The sequence below is a fragment of the Mizuhopecten yessoensis genome, unplaced genomic scaffold (genome assembly GCF_002113885.1).
Source record: "Mizuhopecten yessoensis strain PY_sf001 unplaced genomic scaffold, ASM211388v2 scaffold10185, whole genome shotgun sequence".
NCBI lineage: Eukaryota > Metazoa > Mollusca > Bivalvia > Pectinida > Pectinidae > Mizuhopecten > Mizuhopecten yessoensis.
The window spans coordinates 159,292-181,101 of record NW_018408421.1 but is presented as its reverse complement, the minus strand read 5'-3'; the positions used below and the strand labels follow the sequence as shown (position 1 = coordinate 181,101).

At 37.1% G+C, this 21,810-nt stretch overlaps 2 protein-coding genes across 2 annotated transcripts in view; one reads left to right on the top strand and one right to left on the bottom strand.

Moving 5' to 3' along the window:
* Nucleotides 1–567, bottom strand: part of LOC110459707 (retinoschisin-like) — a 14,743-nt gene extending 14,176 nt beyond the window's left edge. Inside the window, exon 1 of the mRNA XM_021512087.1 lies at nucleotides 508–567. Within this exon, the coding sequence (XP_021367762.1) occupies nucleotides 508–562 (55 nt within the window). The 5' untranslated portion in view covers nucleotides 563–567. The remainder of the gene's footprint in view (nucleotides 1–507) is intronic.
* A 15,865-nt stretch (nucleotides 568–16,432) lies between these two features.
* LOC110459676 (serine-aspartate repeat-containing protein F-like) lies at nucleotides 16,433–17,716 on the top strand. The gene has a single exon (XM_021512045.1). The coding sequence runs from the start codon at nucleotides 16,433–16,435 to the stop codon at nucleotides 17,714–17,716; it is 1,284 nt and encodes a 427-aa protein (XP_021367720.1).
* The last annotated feature ends 4,094 nt before the right edge of the window (nucleotides 17,717–21,810 follow it).

Here is a 21,810-nt window from a genome sequence, read left to right as displayed (position 1 = left end):
CCCCACACACACACACACACACATACAGGTACGCACAACAACAATCAATCTATCCAAAATGACCAAGTTTACATTATGAACATAACACATGTTATATTTGTACCACAGCAGTTTGACTATAAGGAGCCTTATTTACTTGTGAAGCACATATGAAGGCAGCATTTATATCAATATAGAAATTCAATCAATATACTGGAATATAATGCACAATTATTATGACATATGTCAGAGGTCCATGTTTGTTTAGCCTAATTATGGGAGTTAAATAACAGGAGGAGACTGGTCAATCGTTCACAGTTTGAATATGATATTATCAATCATCAGGGATGTTTACATAAATATTACCTAATATTTCAATAATAACGCAATTGTAATGTCATCAAAATGTATTGTCACAAATTTTAGCATGAGTGTACTTGTAAAACATTTGTTACTTTCGCGGATTCCGTAAAAATGATCGTTTCAGCTCTGAGTCATGAAAGAAAATATAATAGACTGACAACTTACCTAAACACAAACTCACGATGGTGAGGAAGCTGAGACTTCGAAGCACGTCTGTCATTGTCACAGTCCTTTGAAAGAACGCTGATTGGAGAATGTATATGTTATAAGCCTCTCGACGGAGCATGTCACTGGACCGGCTCATTGTTGTAGCTTTGTCTGGTACATAATTGATAAGGAACATAAGTTTATAGACACTAGTAAAAAACGCAGTTAGCGATCTGTAAAGTTAAGATAAGTGTTTTGTTTCCAGAACGATGAAAACCGTTTGTGTCATATCACCTTATGTTTTAGTAGGACAAAATATGTATTTCCTTATCAAATTCTCCTTCTTTATGCAGCTGCGTCCTTAACTGTCATGATTAACTTTAGCAAACATTTTCCTCAAAACTTCTGACACTGGGAGTTTTTATTCATCAATTTTTATTGAGGTGAATATTGAGGTTACACTAACCTGAGCTAGTGAAATTGACCGAGATGTAGTTATAGTTAAGGGTAAATAATGTTAAATAATTCAACAAGTAGGGATGTATGTTAACTGTAAAGTTCTACATTTTGCACAGAACAGTGTGCCGTTATAACTGATATGGAGTCATGAAATAGATATTGATCCGCTGTTCCTACACAAAGTCAGTATCACAAAATACCGGCCTCTTCGTGAATCTGAATAAATCAATCAGGATGTAATGTGTGTCATCTAAATATATTTATCACATAATGTACTGTGTTATCCAGTGAATATACCCATGTCATATTATGTTTGCGTGTTTACCCATATAATATGACCTATCAGCCCTGCGATTGGGTGTAAGTTTCAATTGTTTCAGTAGTGACTTCACGCCTAGGACAAGTACATGACGTCACAGACTTATTTACTGGATTCAAATGGCGGCTTTTTACATTTCAATGTTGCATGCGAATTATCGTTCTAATAGAATAAATGCCACATATCTTGATTATGTGATAAAAAGGATCTTACACTCGTTTTCATTAGCTTACCTGGTCCGAAGGATTTGGTTTGGAGTATCCTTAGACCGAGGGACTCAATTTTGTATAAATGGTGGGTGTGGCCCCCCTGGGGGAAGAGGGGCGGGGCCAAATAATGGAAACAGGGGTAAAACCTTTAAAATCCTTCTCCTACCGTATGGATTGAGGGATTTTATTCTTAATTAATCTTGTACAAATGGTGGACGTGCCCCCCCCTGGGNCCCCCCCCTGGGCGCAGAGGGGCAGGGCCAAATAATGGTAATAGAGGAAAAACCTTTAAAATCCTTCTTCTACCACAGGGATTAAGGGATTTTATTCTAATTTAGTCTCGAGCATCCTTCGGCCATAGGGAGGAAGGGATTTCATCCCAATTTTGTCTAGAACATCTTTGGGTAAAATTAAATCAATTTTGTATTAACAGTGAGTGTGGCCCTCATGGGGCGGAGGTGCGGTGCCCAATAGGGGAAATAGAGTAAATTCTTCAAAATCCTTCTTTTTCTGAAGGAACGACAGCATTTTGTCCAAATTTGGTATGAATCACCGTTTGGTGAAGGGGAACCAACATTGTATAAACAGTTGGCCTGACCCCGCTGGGGGCAGAGAGGCGGGTCCAATAAGAGATATAGAGGAATAGCTTCAATATTCTTTTTCTTCCGTTGGGATAAAGGTATTTTGACCAAATTTAAACAGTAGCATCCTATGGGGAAGGGAAATCAATTTTGTATAAATGGTGGGTCTGAAGCATCCTTTAGTGAAGGGGACTATATTTTGTATGCCGTTGGGTCTGACTCCCTGGCGCAGAGGGGCGGGGCCCGATACGGACAACATAGCAAATTCTTCAAAATACTGCTTCTTTTGTAGGAATGACAGGATTTTGTCCAAATTTGGCACCAAGCACTCTTTGGAGAAGGGGAACCAATTTTGTATAAACTGAGGGTTTACACCCCCTGGGCAATATAGGGAAAATAGAAAAATAGCTTTGAAATCCTTCTTCTGTAGGAATGACAGCAGTATGTCCATATTTGGTATAAAGCATCCGTGGGTGAAGGGAAACTAATTTTGTATCAATGGTGGGTCTCACCCCCTGGGGGCAGAGGAGCGGGGCCCAATAGTGGAAACATAGCAAATTCTTCGAAATCCTCCTTTTCCTGTAGGAATGACAGGATTTTGTCCAATTGCATATAAATATAACCCCTGACTAGCCATGTAATACATGTAAAGCAACATCTGGCTATTTCATCTTCAATTTTGCTAACATTTCCAGGTGAGCGATACAGGCCCTCTGGGCCTCTTGTTTCATACGAAATTTTGAAACTCGTCACGAATTTTTCATTTTAGCTCGCCTCAAATTGAAAAATTCTCAGACTCGTTTCATGAATCTCATATGAATCGTAACTCATGTAAAATCCTATATATCTGTTTCACTATAATCAAAGCATGTATTCATCAACATGCCATAACTAGCCCCGCTGGTTGGTCTATCAGTACATGGGTAAGCTGGAATGTATGCTTGCATAGTTTAGTTGATTGTAATTGATGATCTTTTTTAGCCAATCTGTGAAAATTGGCTTTCCTAAATGGTGAATGAAAATATTTCATGATATTTATTCTGAGCAACAGTTCTAAGTGGTTTCGGATAGAAAAGATGTTTTATAAAATTATATTATTAAATTAAATTTTATATTCTAATGAAAGTAATGCAAGAATGACATATTTATGAAAAAGTATAATATCCACATTTAACTTAGTATTGATAAGATAATATTATTTATTCTTAGAGTATCGCGACGTTCATGTCAAAACAGTATGTTAAGCTGCGAAATAAGTGAGTAAGATAAAGTATATTGAGGAAACGGTCAAATACTGATTTTTTTACAGAATAAGTTCAAGAAATAAAGGATGAGTGCCTATAAAGCCCCTTTGTGGGCCCTGGTATATTCGAATTTACACTTCCTTAATGTGCAAAAAATAAGGTAAAGTTTGACCGAAAGTGAGTTTTGGGGGGTACCGAAAGTGTGTAGCGAATATGCATTTGATGTTAGTGTACTTAAATGAATAACCCTGTAAATTTCAACTCAAAATGTGTATTAGAATGGAAATTATGGAGAAAAACAAAACATTTTTATTGGAAAATTACCTAAAAAAACAACAGGACTTAATCCTCCGTTTTATAAAAACAATCTTAAATGACGATAGAATTTCTGTCATTTTAAATTCTTTTATATATGCTTGTTCAGTTTATACATTTTTTTTGAAAACAAAAATGGTACGAACTCGGATTTTGAGTTCATTTTAAAAACAGCAAAAACCCATTCCTTTTTAACTTTTACCGAGGTGTTGCACATGTAGTACAATAGGACATCTCTGAACAAATTATATTTACATTTTTCTAGCACCATTGCCTGCACTAATTAATCCGAACAAAATGACAACAGAAGCAAAATATGTTTGTGAACAAAAACTGACCACCAGAAAACAGGAATCGTGGGTAAATACTTTCTTCCTTAAAACGGCAAGTAAGCGGAAACAATATGGAGTCATCTCCTAATATTAGAAGTAATGATTTCTTCGCTTTATTGTACATGACTAAGTTTCTTAACAGAAATAATAAGATAAGTTCAAAGCAGTCAACCGTATACAATATAACCCCCAGTCAATACTTAATATTGTGTTAATCAGCTTCTGTCGCTTATAGTGTCATCAGATTTCTGTTATCGAGTTTTACAAAAGTAAGCATTAATTTCAATGAACGTAGCATCTAACGTATATCAATTTACATCAAAACTACGACTAATGTTCAGGTTCTTTATTCACATTCAGTGCTATTACTTTCTGAGCAACGGTCCCAGGAGTCTTGAGTATTCTATTTCGATATTTTATGCATTATCCAGATCTCCACCTGGTCAATTACGGAATTTGTATTCATCAGTAACGATAGCACCAGCAAAAACATTTACCAAAGCCGACACATCTATCTATAGATGTATTCATTGCGGAGGTGACGTTTTCATAATTCATGTTAACAACAGTTGACAAGGTATTCTTCACGTTGTCGAATCATTGATTACAGCGATCATGCATTCATTAGCTTGAAATAAACGACTTTCCCGTGCATTCGTCTGTATGATAAGATCTTGACTGCCATCAGTAACAAATTTCTCAGGGGCTCAATAGGTGCTGATAGTCAAATACATAACAGTTTCTAACAGTTCATAAACACAGCATCTAGTTGCCTCACCTCACACTCATCACAAGAAACAATAAATAATAGTTTGTAAACATAACAAGTTTATTACAATAAATATTCTAATTTTTAGTGACATGTTTATTGATCAATTCGGTATTGTTGTTTCAATAAGTTTCTTTACACTCTTGGCTTTCGTGAAGAACAATGCATTTTATACAAAAAAGGTTTAATTGATTACGAAACGATCGTCTAAAAATACAGTGAAAACCTTAATAATCAACAGCGAAAGAATCCCTAACTTCAGGTGTTTTAAAAGCAAATTTACCTAAAATATTTCACAGATAATGCTCCATGGATAATCTGAGACAATTAAAGATTTTCAGTTCTAGCCTTATTTACTTAACCAAAAGCCACGCAAAGTATGGAGAGGCACGATGTGGATTATGCGTTGTATCATTAGGTGAATTTTGTCAAATTTCATGATATTCAAGCAAATTATTGAAGTTACATGTAGTGTGTCAAAATTGCTGCCAGAGTTCAAAGCCAGCAGAACAATACCAAGGAGAATATAGCACATTCTGTAACTGCAAAAAGAATACTTTAGTTATTATGTTTTTAACAATATTTTCCATTATTCCTTTTTAATAAATCGATTGGATAGCCATGAAGTGAAAGTGTGCCTGCCCACCCCACTTCAATCAAAGCCGGGCAATATCTCATATTTGATGAAAATGATACTGAAAATAGATTTTTTTTTATTGAATCGGCAAATAAGATTAGCAAATTATTGACGCTTCTGAGAAATACGAAAACTACATTATCGTTACGGTTTAACAAGACCGAGATAACATTATTTCAATAATTAAACACCTCTGTGAGATGGCATAATACTTTTTTTTAGCATCTATGGTGACAGAAGTCGAATTTTTACATAAAACTTCACCCGAATATCCATTTAAAAATATAAACTTTATTTATTTTACAAAAATTATAAAACAAGTTATTTAAACTTATATTAATCACTCTTGTTGGCCCTGATGTAAGCGCACGGAGGGTGTTATTGTCCGGTCGGGGAATCGAACCTCAGTCACCTTGGTGAAAGGCAAATGCGCTATCCACTGCATCACCCGACCACCCAAACATATCAATTTTTTAAACATGAGTATATCAGAATAACAACAATACATTTATATTGTCAACAATGACGTGAGACACATTCAATATTGAATAAAGTAGACTGATAAATTAGACGGATGAAACGTGACGTGAAATGGTAATCGTTTACAGTCATGTTTTCACGAAATACCAAACACCGTCAAGGTTCTCCGTGACCTGTGACCAATCAACAGTTCCCTTTAGTAACAAACAGCGAGCAGAGGTGACGTCAGACAGGAAGTTGGTACATTCAGGTTGTCTTAAACATTTTAAGCCACATAGTCCCTGGTTCGATGCGTCTGTGTCCACGAGAACAGGAAGTACGTCACCAGTGGATCCAAGCTCGGTTCCCCAGTGACGACATGTACCTATTCAAATACGTCATATTTTATAAAGAAAACAACAACATGAATTTAAATACAAAGTATTGCATAAACATTTTCTTCAAAATATATTGCATTAGATATTTTGAATATTTGTAATGTGGTGTTGATTCCTTGTTACAGATGTAATGTGGTGTTGATTCCTTGTTACAGATGTAATGTGGTGTTGGTTCCTTGTTACAGTTGTTGAACTTTTTACGCTATTAACTAACAAACTAACATTATTCGTGTCGATTATTGTTTTGATATGGTGGCGGTGTTTTAGATATAAATAGTATAGGTTGAATTAAGTTATTTTTGTTTCCATTTTTTTCTGTTGATAAACATTGAACATGTGAAGAAGAATCCTTCGCACGAGTTATGTTCAGCGTATTGAACATTAAAACGTGTAGTCTTACGTAAGCATCTTTCTCCCTTTTTTTTATATTTGATGATTTACTTGTATTATTGTTTATAAATCACTTGCTGACTTAATTACGCAGTAAACTATATCAATGACATCGATAGATTTTATACAAGTTAGCTGCATTTACTCAACGGGTTTGTTGGTGAACGTTACATGTAGTTTAGTTGACTTCGATTTGTTTCTATGTAAATTACGTTCAATTGAGTAATAATTACAATGCAGTACGTTGTTATTATGTTTTTCTCCAGATGCTACATGTATTATCGTTATCTCAGGTCTAAAATTGTTGCTTTATTAGAATGTATGTCTTATTTCTCCTCGTAATGTATAACTGACATAATAGTATGTGGTTTGCACAATCACTAATGTTTTATATATATTCATGATAGACACTATTGATTTTTCCCTATAAAAGTATAGTTCTTAAAGTTAAAAGGATTATGCTTTTGCTGATGTCTTATATATGGTATAATGCTTTTCATTGCTCACATGAGTTACGAAGATGGTGACATGTGGTCAGAGAGTCAGTGGTATTGTATAGATTTGTCACTTTCGGTTCTATTATAGTCTAGATAGTCAAAATATGTAGGATATCATACCGCTTTGAGGAGGAAAAACATAAATCTGACTTGCTCTCGTTAATCTGTAGTTCAAGCTCAATTCCAATCCTTTTGGTATACAAACTGTTTAAACATGTGATTTATAAGATAATTGTCTTCAGTTTAAATTCGTTCAACACGAAGCTTTTTGCATATTTGACAATTTGTTTAAAACACACGAAAGAAAAGAAAACCGATATTTATTTTAATTTGTTGATTAATAAATGTAATAATTTATACCTCGATAATGTGGTAATGTTCACATAAAAACATTATTAAGGGCTGCTGGGAGGAGAGTATAAAACAACATCAAAACCTGGTCTTTTAAATCTGAAGTGGGATACTAACTGCGCTAAAGAGCATCCTCTGACCTCGAGCCTCATAGATCTAGAAAATGGACAAAGGTAGATAACAAAGGAAACCAAGTTGCAGAATCATACAAGTGTAAATAGGGCAATAATATATATATATAAATATATGAAATATGTTCTCATTTTAGGCAAAATCGACGTATTGAGCTTCGGCTTCTACGACGACAACCACCATGTCTAACGACCATGTATATCTACATCCGCGTCACCTGCATATCACTAAGGAAGGTTTACCTTTACTCCGCCTGTAGAGTCCAATAAGTACACCCAAGTGAGTTCGTCCATACTGACGGCGACTTTGAAGACACCCACTGATCAGCATGTTTCCGTCCCCGAGTTAAAATGGCCTTTAGTATTGAGACAGATCGAAATTTCACCTGTGCGTGGCAAGAACAGTACAATAAAACTACTAGTATATATTACGTTGAGATTAAGCATGAATTCTTCCTGAATTATTTACATATTCATTATGAAATTCTATTTAACATTTGAATGATATCTCAATTAAAAAAGGTTATAGAAAAACAATCACATCTTACTATGCGGTAATATTGAAAACGTCACACATAAACGTTTTACTTGTTGTGCTGAACGATCTTGTAAAATTCTTAACCTACCAACCTCAAGAAAATAATCTCCTCCACATTCGGTAGGTTATTTAAACAGGTGCCTTTAATGTTAGGCATTATCACCGATATCACTCAGAGAGCAGCCCCAATTACTCAAGGGGTACCGCTCACCTTTGCTCGCTGCACCTCTGGATTACGTCATAGCAAAATTAAAGTCACGCGGCTAGCTAATTGATTGAAAACAAAATAAATCCCAACTGCTAGGCTGATACATGTCCTTTGAAGATTATAATATAGGGGCACTCAACTGCAAAGCCAGTAAACACCGGCAGGTCGGGGATCGAGAAAAGAATATACCTGCTGTTACTTAAAACATGTATCGTATAAGGCTCTTATTAAGGGAACCCCCTACCGAATTAAAGATTTGCTTTTGCGCCCTCTACTTGGGGACATAAAAGCGATCAACATATATTTGCTGAATTCATTGCAATATTTGGGATCTTTAAATGTCTCTCTACTTCTAACTTCCCCTCCTTTCCTTGTGCCTTTTTAGGCAATATCTCACGTTCGGCTTTAATGTTGAGCGTTTGCCCAGGTGGGGAAGGCAATGTGTTCTGTCCCAAGGCTGGGACATACCAAAATCCTTAAAAATGGTAGTTGTTATTCCCTGCTTAACGGTTAGCATAGAGGAAAATGCCAACAACTGGTTCACCCGTTGTCAGTAAAATATTACCGGACGGTATGCTGTGCTGGTTGCCTTCGGCAAGGTGTTCCATTGATATGGCATTATAAAGTCGGCATCATATCCGCGCTATTTCAAGGAGTCAAGTACATCAACATATACTGTCTTCAGCACACATATACAACCCACATGTAGGCACGTTGTAGCTGTGTATAGGAGGTTAAACGAAATAAAACCAAACAAAACAAAAACAAAGGCAGTAAAGTACCGTTACGCGATCAACATATTTCTTTTGATGTACATCTAAGGATCAAAGTATTGTTTTATATGTGAGGTAGTGTACACAAAGCCTTCAATTTTGCTTTGACATAATCCAGAATGGCAGAGAGCGAACGTGAGTGTTACTCATGAAGTATTGAGGATGCTGCTTAGTTTTTTTCTATTTCCTGACGTTAAATGTATGTTGCAAAACACCTACCAGCAGGACTTGAATGTGACCTCATTGACATGTACTACTGTCATATTTTCGACGAGAGTTAACAGTATAACGCATGTTAATACAGATTGAACGAAATTGTGCATGAAAAAGACTTCTGAGTGGATTAGTGATTCTATGTAATATCCTATAATATGTTTTGTTTATTTTGTTCTAATGTAATGTAAGTATCTGTGTTTTTCAGTGTGTCGATAAGGGATCAGATCGCTTAGAAAACTTGTAAATCTTATATTATTTACACATTTGGAACAACTTTAAAAAGTAATCAAATTAACTGATTTATTGAATGATCGAGAGAGCTGCAGACAAAAAAGGAAACTTTTATCTCCTAAAATATTGCATGTCGGACGATCAATCAGTACTGACAAACATTTTAAGTAAACAGGATGTTAAAATGTATGTTCACATTCTATTTTCGTAACGATCAACAATTCAAAGGAATTTCCTTTTGCAGTAGTAGTTTTACAAAAACATTTTAATGTTGTATAACGATGTTACCTGTATATGCATGTACAGTATTGTCTAGCACTTTATGAACATATATCTATTGTTACCTTTAAATTATATCAGTGTCAGCTGTTAATAGTGTCTAGTGTTAAAAGTAATTATCGTCTACTGCTACATATGAATATTACCCAGTATTCCATATATATTGTGTATAGCATAACCTGTAAATACTATCAAGTTCTTCCTGTAAACAGTGTCTAGTACTTCCTGTTAACAGTGTATAGTACTACATATATATATACATGATGTACCGTGTCTTAACTACCTGTAAACATTGTCTAGTATTACCTATAAACATTGTCTAGTACTACCTATAAACATTGTATAGTTCTACCTATAAACATTGTCTAGTACTACCTATAAACAGTGTATAGTACTACCTATTAACATTGTCTAGTACTGCCTGTTAACATTGTCTAGTACTACCTATCAACAGTGTATAGTACTCCCTATTAACAGTGTATAGTACTAGCTATGCTCAGTGTCTAGTACTACCTATAAACAATGTCTAGTGCTACCTGTAAACAATGTCTAGTACTACCTATAAACAATGTCTAGTGCTACCTGTAAACATTGTCTAGTACTATCTATAAACAGTTTTTAGTACTACCTTTCCTTTAAACGGTTTCTAGTACTTCTGATACAAAGTGTCTAGTACTACCTATAAACATTGTCTAGTACTACCTATAAACATTGTCTAATACTACCTATAAACAATGTCTAGTACTTCCTATAAACATTGTCTAGTACTACCTATAAACAATGTCTAGTACTACCTATAAACAGTGTATAGTACTGCTTATAAACATTGACTAGTACTACCTATAAACAGTCTCTAGTACTACCTATAAACAGCGTCTAGTACTACCTATACACAATGTCTAGTACTACCTATAAACATTGTCTAGTACTACCTATAAACATTGTCTAGTACTACCTATAAACATTGTCTAGTACTACCTATAAACAATGTCTAGTACTGCTTATAAACATTGACTTGTACTACCTATAAACAATGTCTAGTGCTACCTATAAACATTGTACTACTTACGTATAGTGTTATCTGTAAGACACTACCAGCGTTTACTGTAAATATCATTTAATATCACCTGTAAGTACCGTCCAGTGTTACCTGTAAATAACGTTCAGTGTTACCTGTTAGTAATGTCCAGTGTTACCTGTTAGTAACGACCAGTGCTACCTGTAAGTAACGTCAAGTGTTACATGTAAGTAACGACTAGTGTTTCCTGTATGTAATGTCATGTGTTACCTGTACGTAACGTCTAGTGTTACCTGAAAGTAACTCTAGTGTTACCTGTAAGTATTTTCCAGTGTTACCTGTAAATAATATCCAGTGTTACCTGTAAGTAACGTCTATTGTTACCTGTAATTAACGTCTAGTGTTACCTGTAAGTGATGTCCAGTACTACCTGTAAGTAACGTTCAGTATTACCTGTACGTAACGACCAGTGTTACTTGTAAGTAACGACTAATGTTACCTGTAAGTAACGCCCAGTATTACCTGTATGTAATGTCCAGTCTTACTTGTAAGTAACGTTTAGCGTTACCTGTATGTAACGTCTGGTGTTACCTGTAAATAATGTCAAGTGTTTCCTGTAAGTAATGTCCAATGGTACCTGTAAGTAACGTCTACTGTTACCTGTCAGTAATGTCCAGTACTACATGTAATTAACGTCCAGTATTACCTGTAAGTAATGTCCAGTGATACCTGTAAGTAACGTCTAGTGTAACCTGTAAGTAACGTCCAGTGTTACCTGTAAGTAACGTTCAGTGTTACCTGTAAGTAACAGTTAGTATTACCTGTAAGTAACGTCTAGTGTTACCTGTTAGTAATATCCATTAATACCTGTAAGAAATGTCCAGTGCTACCTGTAAGTAATGTCCACTGTTACATATACGAAATGTCCAGTATCACCTGTAATTAACGTCCAGTATTACCTGTTAGTAGTACCTCGTGTTAACTACAAGTAAGGTCCAGTCTAACATGTAAGTAACGTCCAGTGTTACCTTTAAGTAGTGTCCAGTGTTACCTATAAGAAGTGTCCAGTGTTACCTGAAAGTTGTGCCCAATGTTACCTTTAAGAAGTGACCAGGGTTACCTGTAAGTAGTGTCCGATGTTACCTGTAAGTAACGTAAAATGTTACCTGTAAGTAACTGCCAGAAATACCTGTAGGTAGTATCCATCATAACTATTGGTAGTGGCCGGTGTAACCTGCAAGTAATATCCAGTGCAACCTGTAATATTAGTGTTGAGTGTTACCTGTAGGTAATGACCGTTTTCTACGGTTAAAGGACACCATCCACTTATACTGTTGATTCTGGTAAAACGAGTAGGACAGAGTGAGTGAGTAGATGACGCTGTGATCGCAGCATCAGAAACACCGTTTTGTCCAGTCACAAGAGTTTTGTCACAGGGTGGAGAACTCCCTGAAAAATATTGATGATATATTATCACATTTTCTATATAACAGCGTGTCTGATTGGATTACATTGATCCAAGGAATTGTGTTTCATAGAAACATTCCTTACACTTTTAAACTGAACGTTTTATTTCCCACTTGTCCTATTTATTATTACAAAACTTGTTTTTTCCCTTTAACGATATACCCTCAGGCAGCATGTAGATACATTGGATTGGTCAAACGATTTGCTGAGTGCAACATTAGCTATATTGTAAAACTTCTACGAAGCATGTTGAGTCCACTGTCGAGGAAGGAGGTAGGTCAATTGATCGTAATTTGAACCTTAACATTTTGATCATCAGGTGTTATAACATAAATGATACCCTATATTATAGTAATATCACAACATTAATGTTTAACACATTAAATAAAAGATGGCGAAGAAGGATAAATGCCGATTCATGACAAGAAGCTTCTATCTCTACCAGTGTTGCCTAAATGAATTACGCAAAGTCAGCATCAGCGTATTTGAAAAAGAAATCTGATCCTATAATCACCTAGTGAGGACTCAAAAGAGAATCCCTGGTAATCCATTGGGCCCTGCGTAGGCCGCTTCGATCAAACATGCAGCGGAATACATCAGGATTTTCCACAGAGCCTTTGCGTATGGGACGAAAACTCCATATATATTGAATATTATTAATTATTAATATTGAATTTTAATGGATAACTACTGCATCGAATAAAAAATATACACATTTACCAGAACTGCATCTCGCAAGCACTACTTATTTGTAGGCATTTTGTTTGATTCGTACAGAGCTCCCATGACATATCGCATTAAAACAAGTTCAGATATTCAGCAATATCTACGGGAAAGACAAATTACCTGTGAAGGTTCGATATGCATTCAAGGCAAATAGAAATTACAGATAGACGAAACCATGTTCACAGATAACTGTCTATGTTTACCAGGTATTGGAATAGTTTACATACACTCAGACAAGAGACAAATGTTACTCAAAATTATTACCGAAAGCGTGAAAGGTAAGACGAGATGCACATATTCTGCAAAATGCTCGTTTCAGTTTTATTTTACTCATAACAAAAACCTAATGGATCGAAAACTTACTACAACACAAACCCACGATGGAGAGGAAGCTAAGACTTCGCACACGTCTGTCATTGTTCGTAGTGCTATGAGAGATCGCTGATCGAAGAATGTATATGTTATGAACCTCTCGACGGAGCATGTCATTGGACCGTTCAATTGTTATATCTTTGTCTGGTACATAATTGATAAGGAACATATGTTGTCAGAAAACCTAATCAAAAACGTAGTTAGTGATCCGTAAAGTTAAAGTAAGACACATGATATTTCGCATGTCACCAAAATAAAAAAAATAGTTTCCAGAACGATGAAAGTGATTTTTATCTCCTTATCTCGACTTTAGCAAGACACAATATGTATTTCCTTATCATGTATCTCCTTCGTTACAACTGCGTCATCAATTGTCAAGACCAACTTTTGCAAAAAATGTCTTTAAATCTTCGTACCTTGGAAGTTCTTATTCATCTATGATGGACTTTTGTTGAGGTGAATATGAGCTTACATGGACCTGAGAAAGTGAATTGACAGAGAGGAAGCTATATAAGATGGGAAATAACGTTTAATCATCAAAGTACGTTGAGAATATGAAAATTGTATTCGGCAGAGAGCATTGTGACGTTAAAATTGATATGACGTCATAAAGTTAATATTAACCCACTGTTTCTAAGATCAGTAACACTAAGTCAATATCGCAACTTGCAGACCTTCACGTTTTTATGATCCAGCCAATAAGGATCTCCAGAAAATGTGTGTCATTTATTATATATATATATCCTTACCACTATAATGCGTGAACAAATTCATCAACGTGTCCTTTTTTAATTGTTCTGTTGTTGCGTTATCAGTCCATGAGTAGGCTGGAATTTATGCTTGCATAATTTACTTGTTTAGATTTATTGTCTGTTTAAGCCAATCTTAAACAAATTGGCTTCCCTAAATTGCTAATTTAAATATTTTATGAAATTTGTTCTGAGCAATACTTTTAAGTGGTTTAGGGTAGATATGATTTGTTTTTTAAACTTTGATTTTAAAAATGTATTTTCGAATGAAAATAATGCAAAAAAGACTTGTTTATTATAAGGTTTACTATCCATATTTAACTTACAATCAAAATAAAGGAATTTTCAATATTTATTCTTATAGTTTCGAAACGTCCAATTCAAAACAGTATATGGTAAAGCTGCGAAATTAGAAAATTAGCGAAACTGAATAGAGAAGACTGTCAAATATTGACTTGTTTACAATAAAGGTGGCAGGAATACATTTTAATACAAACATGGCGCATTCTACACATTAACAAATGTTTATTATTGTAAATGTTTCAAAACAACAATTCTTCTCTTGTAAAACATTTGAGGGGCATGATAGATGGCCTGATGTTACATTCACATTGAGGGAAAAAACATTTCATGCGTCATTGCCTTCCTTATATTTACATAATAGAAGCAGCATTTCCTAAACTAAGTAATTCGAATAGACTGAAAAAACAAGGAAGAAATGTTCCTGAACAATTTGTGATCACCAGAAAACAGGAATCGTGGGTTGTTACAATCTCCCTCCAACTGGCTAATTAACAGGCTCTGATTCTGAGAAGTAATGATTTTCCCGCTTCAGTGCACATTAAAGCTATTCTTCAAAATAATTTGGTTCAAAGCAATAATGGGGATAAACCCAAGTCAATACTTTTAATCTTGTATTGATCAGCTACTTCCATTCGTGTGATACTATTTCTGTTTCGGTTTTTACAAAAGATTGTCTCTGTTTCTACGACGTTGTTTGCATTGATTACTGTGATCATTGTCAGTGGCTCTCTGATTTACTTTAACCTGTTTTAAACGCATACATCGTTAGAAAACTTTAATAGAAACCATGCTTAATGTTTACAAAAATCGTTAACGGAATAAAACAAACTCGGGAAAATTAGGATATTCACAAAGTTGTATAAGAAAAGATATCACCATCATAATAATGAGTGCATCCCGAATACCTTTTTGTGTACCAAAACAAGCATGTTGATTAGGATATTAAATTTGATAATTCCCTGTCCTCATAGAATGAACAATAAATCTCGGTTGACTTACCGTACAACGATCATGTCAACTACAGTGATGGGGACACGTACAAGGAACACGCCAACTACAGTGATGGGGACACGTACAAGGAACACGCCAATTACAGTGATGGGGACACGTACAACGATCATGTCAACTACAGTGATGTGAACACGGACATGGAACACGCCAACTACAGTGATGGGGACACGTACATGGAACACGCCAACTACAGTGATGGGGAAACGTACATGGAACACGCCAACTACAGTGATGGGGAAACGTACATGGAACACGCCAACTACAGTGATGGGGCCACGTACAAGGAACACGCCAATTACAGTGATGGGGACACGTACAAGGAACATGTCAACTACAGTGATGGGGACACGTACAAGGAACGCGTCAACTACAGTGATGGGGACACGTACAAGGAACCCGCCAACTACAGTGATGGGGACACGTACAAGGAACACGCCAATTACAGTGATGGGGACACGTACAAGGAACATGTCAACTACAGTGATGGGGACACGTACAAGGAACACGCCGACTACAGTGATGCGGACACGTACATGGAACACGCCAACTACAGTGATGGGGCCACGTACAAGGAACACGCCAATTACAGTGATGGGGACACGTACAAGGAACATGTCAACTACAGTGATGGGGACACGTACAAGGAACACGCCAATTACAGTGATGGGGACACGTACAACGAACATGTCAACTACAGTGATGTGAACACGGACATGGAGCACGCCAACTACAGTGATGGGGACACGTACAAGGAACACGCCGACTACAGTGATGCGGACACGTACATGGAACACGCCAACTACAGTGAGACACGTACAAGGAACACGCCAACTACAGTGATGAGAACACGTACATGGAACACGCCAACTACAGTGATGGGGCCACGTACAAGGAACACGCCAATTACAGTGATGGGGACACGTACAACGTTCATGTCAACTACAGTGATGTGAACACGGACATGGAACACGTCAACTACAGTGATGGGGACACGTACAAGGAACGCGTCAACTACAGTGATGGGGACACGTACAAGGAACATGTCAACTACAGTGATGGGGACACGTACAAGGAACATGTCAACTACAGTGATGGGGACACGTACAAGGAACATGTCAACTACAGTGATGGGGACACGTACAAGGAACACGTCAACTACAGTGATGGGGACACGTTCATGGACCCCGCCAACTACAGTGATGGGGACACGTACAAGGAACATGTCAACTACAGTGATGGGGACACGTACAAGGAACACGTCAACTACAGTGATGGGGACACGTACAAGGAACATGTCAACTACAGTGATGGGGACACGTACAAGGAACATGTCAACTACAGTGATGGGGACACGTACAAGGAACACGCCGACTACAGTGATGCGGACACGTACATGGAACACGCCAACTACAGTGATGTGAACACGTACAAGGACCACGCCAACTACAGTGATGGGGACACGTACATGGAAAACGCCAACTACAGTGATGGGGACACGTACATGGAACACACCAACTACAGTGATGGGGACACGTACATGGAACACTCCAACTACAGTGATGGGGACACGTACAAGGAACACACCAACTACAGTGATGGGGACACGTACAAGGAACACGTCAACTACAGTGATGGGAACACGTACAAGGAACACGCCAACTTCAGTGATGGGGACACGTACATGGAACACGCCAACGACAGTGATGGGGACACGTACAAGGAACACACCAACTACAGTGATGGGGACACGTACAAGGAACACGTCAACTACAGTGATGGGGACACGTACAAGGAACACGCCGACTACAGTGATGCGGACACGTACATGGAACACGCCAACTACAGTGATGGGGAAACGTACATGGAACACGCCAACTACAGTGATGGGGAAACGTACATGGAACACGCCAACTACAGTGATGGGGAAACGTACATGGAACACGCCAACTACAGTGATGGGGCCACGTACAAGGAACACGCCAATTACAGTGATGGGGACACGTACAACGATTATGTCAACTACAGTGATGTGAACACGGACATGGAGCACGCCAACTACAGTGATGGGGACACGTACAAGAAACACACCAACTACAGTGATGGGGACACGTACAAGGAACACACCAACTACAGTGATGGGGACACGTACAAGGAACACGCCAACTACAATGATTGTGAATACATCATTACGTCTAGAACCCTACAGTTACATGAAGCATCTATACAAAACAATAATGTAGAATAACTATGCTAAACGCAGCATTTATATATAAATCGCTTGCATCACAGATAGCAACCGTTACAAGAAACACATGAAATACAATGAACGCAACAATATATCCGTTCATGACAAATAAAGGCACAAAAAGAGTTGCAACTTACATGTATAAACCAATAGCATTTGATCTATATATTGACCTCAATAACGCTTCGTAAACAAATAGAACATGTTGATTGATATTACTTTTTCAGCTCGTCATGGTATACTAAATGTCTAAATTTCAAGACGACAATTTAACAATAGAACTCGTGAAGTTGCACTGGCGCAGCACCTGCATTATTATGTGATCTAACATTTTGATTTTGAAAGACTTTTTCAGAGCAAATCAATCCTGACTAACTTTAAATCCTTGTATGACTTGTATTCATACATAAGGACATATTAACGCAACAGTAATAATAACCGGTGTTCAATGCCGCTACGCAACTTACGTCATAATCACGAGTTATGTTCAAGTTCAAGCTCTTTATTCACCTATAGCCTTACGGAGTATCAATGTATACGACTATTACATGGTAAGTCATGTAAACACGTGAACATAAATAAGCCATCGTGTTATATATCAAGAGATTTACAAACTCCTTTTCCATGTAATTTCTGTGGCTTTCTTCCCTACCATCCCCCTTAATAATAATAATAATAATAATATACAGCATTTATATAGCGCCCTATATAATTTGTAAATTTACTCTAAGGCGCTTTACAACATATGGATAATAGTAATGGTTAAAATTGTGAAAACAAACAACAAAGGCTTGCAATCACTTTCATACATTTAACAAGCAATGTCCACATAATTGAACAAATAAAAGGGTGGTATTTACATGACGTCTTTGCAAAGATTCTAAAATGCAGACGTGAAGAAGTGAGTTTTTATGTCCCTCTTGAACTTGGCCATGGTATTTGACTTCCTAATAGCAGATGGTAAGCTATTCCACAACGTAGCTGAAAACCCTTCTAAAGCATCTGTTTCCGTAGGTCACAGTACGAGATTTTGGGACACACAACAAAGATTCTGACTCCGACCGCAGTGATCTTGACGGCTGATACAGGGTAACAAGTTCCTGTAGGTACTGAGGAGCTGTTCCATTCAGTGCCTTGTATGTGTATACCAGAATTTTGTACTGCGACCTGTATCGTACAGGTAACCAGTGCAACGAATAAAGCGCAGGTGTGATGTGCTCTCTCTTTCGAGTACGAGTAACTAGCCGTGCTGCAGTGTTCTGGACCCTCTGCAGACGACTAGTTAGTTTGTCAGATATACCACAGAGCAGGGCGTTACCATAATCCAACCGAGAGGTAACAAGTGAATGCACCAAAATCTTGCATGCATCTGCAGTTAGAAACTGCCGAATACAGCCGATGTTCCTGATCTGGTAGTAACAGGATTTGGCAATAGCGTTCACTTGTTTCTCCATGTTCAGAGAACTGTCAAAGTATACCCCTAGGTTTTTAACAGCTGGAACAGTCTCAATAGTTCTGGCACCAACCTTGAGCTGGAGAGCCATTGTTTGCTGACACTTTGGGGAAAAGACGATTAGTTCCGTCTTTTCCTGATTAAGTTTAAGCATGTTGGCGTTCATCCAGATACTGATATCTGTCAGACAAGCTTCCAGACTTTCTGAGACTGTATTCCAACTGTCCTGTGGTTTTATGACCATGTAAATTTGTGTGTCATCAGCATAGCAATGATAGCGAAGGCTATGGCGACGACAAATCTCTCCAATCGGTTTGGAGTACATACAATATTTTCGTGGTCCTAACACCGACCCTTGAGGAACCCCGAAATCTAGTATTTTGTCATGTGAGTTGGCAGATCCGATGGCAACACACTGTCGTCGTTCACTCAGGTATGACTGTATCCAGCATAGTGCGGTATCAGTCACTCCATAAGAGTGTTCCAGACGTTTATAAAGTAATAATGAATACATTGAAAGGTTGATTACATTACACGAAAGAATTATTTTACTGGGGTCGTTAACAGGTACAAGTTTAATAAGCATGACGTTGAGAGAGTTATTAGATATCCTGTCTACGCACACGTGATCAGCTTTATTCTAAACAATACTCAGTTCTGTATAAACGGAAGCTAATCTGTTACTGATCAGAATCAAACATGACGAGGTGACTTGTCTATAATGCGCGCTGGCTAGTCGGATGTACCTCCTAAGTGTTAAAACAATTAAAGGTGTATATGCAATGTAATATATTTCTAATAGGAAACAATATTTCTATTGTTTCTGTATAGTTTTAAGTGTAAGTACATTTCAAGCGTTTAACGGTCCGTTTGGATGACAGAGCTAATCTTATTCAAAATATTGGAATTTGTATCTATATTCATTTTTTCGTGTATGTCACTTGCTGGGATCTGACAAACCAGCGATTGCCCGTCACCGGATAGTTAACCCCTTGCCGGTCTCAGTTGTTGCCATTCACTTGTTTGTTTAACAATTGCAAGTAAATAGAATTCCCACTTGTCGGTCAAAAATTACAAAATAATGTTCAATTATAGTTTTTCTCAATCATTTAGATTATGTTGTTATCTCCCTGCCGAAAATTGTATTTTAGCAAAATATAGTCTACAAACCTCGTTCTCGATATATAAGGATAAAAAGTTATTTCTCCCTAAAAGTATTTTACACATATATAGTTTGTCATTAGCCCGTTCTTTACTTACTCTGGTCTATTCTAGTCATCAACAAAAGCAGCACATGGAAACAAAGGACAAACACCAACACATGTATCGTGCATATAATCTCTCCTCCGCTCCACTGTAATGGTCCTAAAATGAATTTGTCATAATAAGAGGCACGGTAGTCTAGTGGTAGTACGCCGGACCCATGACCGAATGGTTGCTGGTTCGAGTCACGTCACGGCACTGTCTACTCAGCTGTAAATGAGTACGTGGTTGGGCAGTGCTAGAATTGCTGCACCTGTATCTTTGAGAGCCGAAATGGCAGCTCTGGCTGTATGCTCCCCAGGGAGTTGAGAAATATATTGGCTGGTTGCAAAGGTCCTATAACCACAGATACTAATTTGTGAACCATTTTGAGAAAGACCTACGAACTAAAGCAGTATATATAAACCTCGAAATATTATTACTATTGTTATAATTGTACATGTATGTATTTCAGGTGTAATACTAATTTTAATATACAGCGATTAATAAGTGACATCAATATGCTGTACGTCAGCTGGAAAATTAACGATGTTCTCAGTTTCTGTTCAGTCGCCCCTAAAAGATCTTCATCACTGATATCAGTAGCACAGGTTATTTGAGTGATAATGTAATTATTTCTGTATAACATAGGCGCCATATCATTGTAAATGTAAGCCGCTTTCCTCGATCTTAACTTATACTATGACCAACAAGGACGGATTTCTATAAGCTGTTCGATAAACGGGACGATTTCGACTTACCGATTGTAATATTTCCCTTTCTTGATAGCAGCATCCATGCACCCCTACATATGTTGTTATATGTCGTGGCTGCTTCAGAACTCAAGAGATTACCCCGAATGTCATGCCATCCGTGCTTTATAAAACAACGGGTATGGACACGTTTTACGGTCGTCATCAGGACTTCGCTGATCTTATTCTCTTTTTGTAAGCGTCCCCTTGTAAACCTTTCCTTTGTATATAATTTGCAGTAGTTTTAAAGATTGTTAATTCGTATCAGTCTTTGCTGACGCTTCGGTATTCTGCTTTATTTCTGTGTGGCATCATTTCAGTTTATAGGATTTTGTTATTTCATAGTTTGTATCTTACATGGCTTTCCATCATCAATGTTGTCATAGTTAGGCGAAGTCAATGTAATTACTGACCGGAACAGTATCGCTTAGTTAATTACTCCATTTAAAACTTACAACAGATCATGCAAAATACAGTACAAACCCTGATATTTAGGAACACATAGAGAGAAATATTATAACATTGTTTGGTATATTTTTTGTCAATAATTAAACACACAGGTGAAGATACAGAAAACACATTTCCTGTTATTAATCGTAAATCAACACTGCCACAGGGACATACAAATGTACAAAATAACATAGAAA